We start from the raw sequence: 3,358 nt of genomic DNA, 5'->3' as shown, positions 1-3,358 counted from the left end.
CCCCGGGGTCAGCAGGTGGGCAGAGCGGCCAGCCCCGGGGTCAGCAGGTGGGCAGAGCAGCCAGCCCCGGGGTCAGCAGGTGGGCAGAGCAGCCAGCCCCGGGGTCAGCAGGTGGGCAGAGCGGCCAGCCCCGGGGTCAGCAGGTGGGCAGAGCGGCCAGCCCCAGGGTCAGCAGGTGGGCAGAGCGGCCAGCCCCGGGGTCAGCAGGTGGGCAGAGCGGCCAGCCCCGGGGTCAGCAGGTGGGCAGAGCGGCCAGCCCCAGGGTCAGCAGGTGGCCAGAGCAGACAAACACGAGAGAGGCAATTAACAGCCAGCCGCAGCCTGATGCACTTCCTGAATAAGCCGGAAAATGATGAGCCAGCTCTTCTTACCTTCCTTGGCCAGAGTTTGCCTCACCTGTCCTGCCTGCCTCGGGGGCCACGGCCCACCAGGGTCCACCAGCACAAAGCCCACAGGGTGAAGGAAGCGGCAGCCAGCGACACCGAGCGGCCACGCCGCCCCCGCCCCTCCCCCTCTGGACTGGCTCACACGCTTGGCTTGACGCGAGCTCTCCTCTGTGCTCAGGCTCACCAGCTCCGTGCTCTACCAGGGCCTCATCATGCACATGGGCCTGGCAGGCAGCAACATCTACCTGGACTTCTTCTACTCCGCCCTGGTCGAGTTCCCCTCAGCCTTCATCATCATCGTCACCATTGACCGCGTCGGCCGCCGCTACCCCTGGGCTGCATCGAACGTGGTGGCCGGGGCGGCCTGCCTGGCCTCGGTCTTTATCCCTGATGGTGAGTTCAAGTCAGGTTGGGGTCTGGTCTTCCGAAGCTGAGGCGAGGGTGTGCTGTGGCCCCTTGATAGGAAGACCTCGCTCATTTATTGGTGGGAGAAGAGTGGGCAAAGGTCTGGGACCTCCCCGGGCCAGCCCACGAGCACCTTTGACACCTCGCTCAGCGCAGGCCTCTGCGCGTGTGAGAGGCGTGATGGCCATGGAGGCCGAGCGCCCAAGCCACAGGCCCTGCAGCTGGTCCAGGGAGGGCGCAGGCCAGAGCCAAACGCTCTCGGGCATTTCCAGACCTGCCTTGGCCACTGCGTGGCCCTGGGGATAGAGAAGCTTACTCACATCGTATCGATAAGCAATCACCTGGCTCCTTTCTTTCTGTTAAAATGCTGTCTCAGTGAAGGAAGCCAAGTCCATGCAAGAGCGCGGGCTTGTCGTGAGCTGCAGCGACGCGTTATTGACAGCAGGCCCGTGTCTTGCTGCTCCGTTTGGGTGACGTCTCTCCAGGGAAGGTGGCCCAGGTGGGAACTGGCATAAGCGTCACGAATGACTGAGACTGAAATTAGGAGAGTACTAAACTTGTGTCTGAAGTTAAACCACAGATGTGAGGACTTTGCTGCACCACCTTGGGTCGCTACAAGAACCAGTTTGTTTTCTCGTCCCATTCCGGGGTGCAAGTCTCGTCCTGCACACGCACCCACCTTGAGGACCGGGTGATGTGCAGTGTGTCAGTGGCGTGTTTGTGTCCCCTCAGATCTGCAGTGGCTGAAAGTCACAGTCGCGTGCTTGGGTAGGATGGGGATCACCATGGCCTACGAGATGGTGTGCCTGGTCAATGCTGAGCTGTACCCCACGTTCATCAGGTGAGTCCGTCACCCCTCAGCGCCAAGGGACTCAGGGTGTCACCTGCTGGCTTGCACCCTGGCGGCCGACGAAGCCTTGCCTTTGAAAACACAGGGTCCAGAGAACATTTGAAGGCCGTAGTCGGCTCAGTCTCGCGCTTCCAAGCTGGGTAAGGTGCAGACACTTTGGCCTGCAGGACACGGGTGGCCAAATGGCCACAGGAGGGAGTGACCGGAAAGAGCACAGGGAATTCAGGTGATGAAAGTGAAAGTCCCCCACTCAGCCTTCAACGGAACATGAAACCCTCGCGACCAATGGGAACGAGGCTGGCAACCGGTTTTCCCCGGGGACGCCAGGGGGATTTTCTTCACTCGCCAACATTTTAACAACTTGGAGAACCATGGACTTGGGTCTGGTGGAGGGAACATCGGTGCTGTGATGCGTCAACACTTTAGCCAGGCAGTGGGCATGCGGTGGGCAATGGAGGAGGGCTGTGGGGTGCTGATTACATCTGGGGTCATCCTGTGCCCCTGGCTCATGTACAGTGCTGTACACTGATGTCACTTCAATAAGAAAAAACACAAAAATTTAAACTAGTAAGTAATAACTAACTAAAATGCCACAACCACAGTAGAGTTCATGGAAGGCAGAGCCTCCCGGTGGGCCTGGTCTAATCAGGCGAGCGCTCCTGCCAGCCTGGAGACCGTCTCCACAAGCAGAAAGTGACCCCAATAGAATGAGTCCAAACAACAGCCAGTGAGTTTGGGGGCCCTGGCCTCCGGTGCCGGTGAACTCGCAGCCTGGGCTGCTTCTGGATTTCAGCCTGGTGAAGCCAGCAGCAGAGCTGGCTGCCCCTCGCCCGCCTCACGGAAGTGAGAGTAAACGCGTGGGGGCTGACTCAGTTTCCCACTGCTCAGGAACCTCGGCGTCCTCGTCTGCTCCTCCATGTGTGACATCGGGGGCATCGTCACGCCCTTCCTGGTCTACCGGCTCACCGACGTCTGGCAAGAGCTTCCCCTGGTGGTGTTTGGTAAGAAGTGCCCACCAGTGCCTTGGGGGGACATCCGTGGTGCCAGTCGCCTCCTCTTTCCTACATCCAGTGGCACCTGCCAGCTGTGACTGGGGGCTGGCACCACTGTCAGAGTAGCCGCACTGGGCCCTCTGCTGAGGCCCTCACTGACCTCAGTGACCGGGACTCATGCCAATAGTTCTGCAAATTCAAGGGAGAGCGAGAAGAAAGGATGTTCCCTAGAGAAGACCCCTGACTCCCTCCTCACTGCTTTCCACCCTCCCCCTTCCTGGGGCGGGCTCCCTCTTCCTGGCTCCTCTGCCCAGGTGGGAAATACAAACCCTTCAAAGAAGGGGGTGAAGCTTTTGCAAAGAGACATTTCAAAGCTCAGGGACATGGGACCACGATTAAGCAAGAGGCAAGCTGAGTGAGGGAGCCCCCCGGGCAGGGGAGACCCCAGGGTGCACACCCATCCTGACGCCGCAGTTGTCCTGAATCATCTGAGCTTCTTCCTTCCATCCTGGGAGGGCGGGGGGGTTGCACCACTGTAGACGAGCCAGCAAAGTCCCTGGCTGTTGGCAGACACACCCCTGAAGTGGGCCCCCCAAATTGGTCCACATTCCAGCTTAATCACAGCAAGATGGTCCAAGTCAGTAGAACCCAATCTCTTTCTCTGAGCTAACAACACTCTGCGTCTTAATTATCCCCGCTCCTTCCTTCCATCTCGGGGGGGGGGG

At 59.9% G+C, this 3,358-nt stretch overlaps 1 protein-coding gene across 1 annotated transcript in view; it reads left to right on the top strand.

The window, feature by feature from the left end:
- SLC22A2 (solute carrier family 22 (organic cation transporter), member 2) overlaps window positions 1-3,358 on the top strand; it is a 22,562-nt gene that overhangs the window by 13,960 nt on the left and 5,244 nt on the right. Inside the window, 3 exon segments of the mRNA XM_004695991.2 lie at window positions 565-779; window positions 1,524-1,632; window positions 2,530-2,642. Coding sequence (XP_004696048.1) covers window positions 565-779; window positions 1,524-1,632; window positions 2,530-2,642 — 437 coding nt within the window.

This window comes from Condylura cristata, unplaced genomic scaffold (assembly GCF_000260355.1).
Source record: "Condylura cristata isolate star-nosed mole 26May11 unplaced genomic scaffold, ConCri1.0 scaffold00001, whole genome shotgun sequence".
Taxonomy (NCBI): Eukaryota; Metazoa; Chordata; class Mammalia; order Eulipotyphla; family Talpidae; genus Condylura; species Condylura cristata.
The sequence above is the reverse complement of the archived record's forward strand: the minus strand, read 5'-3'. Positions and strand labels throughout refer to the sequence as shown.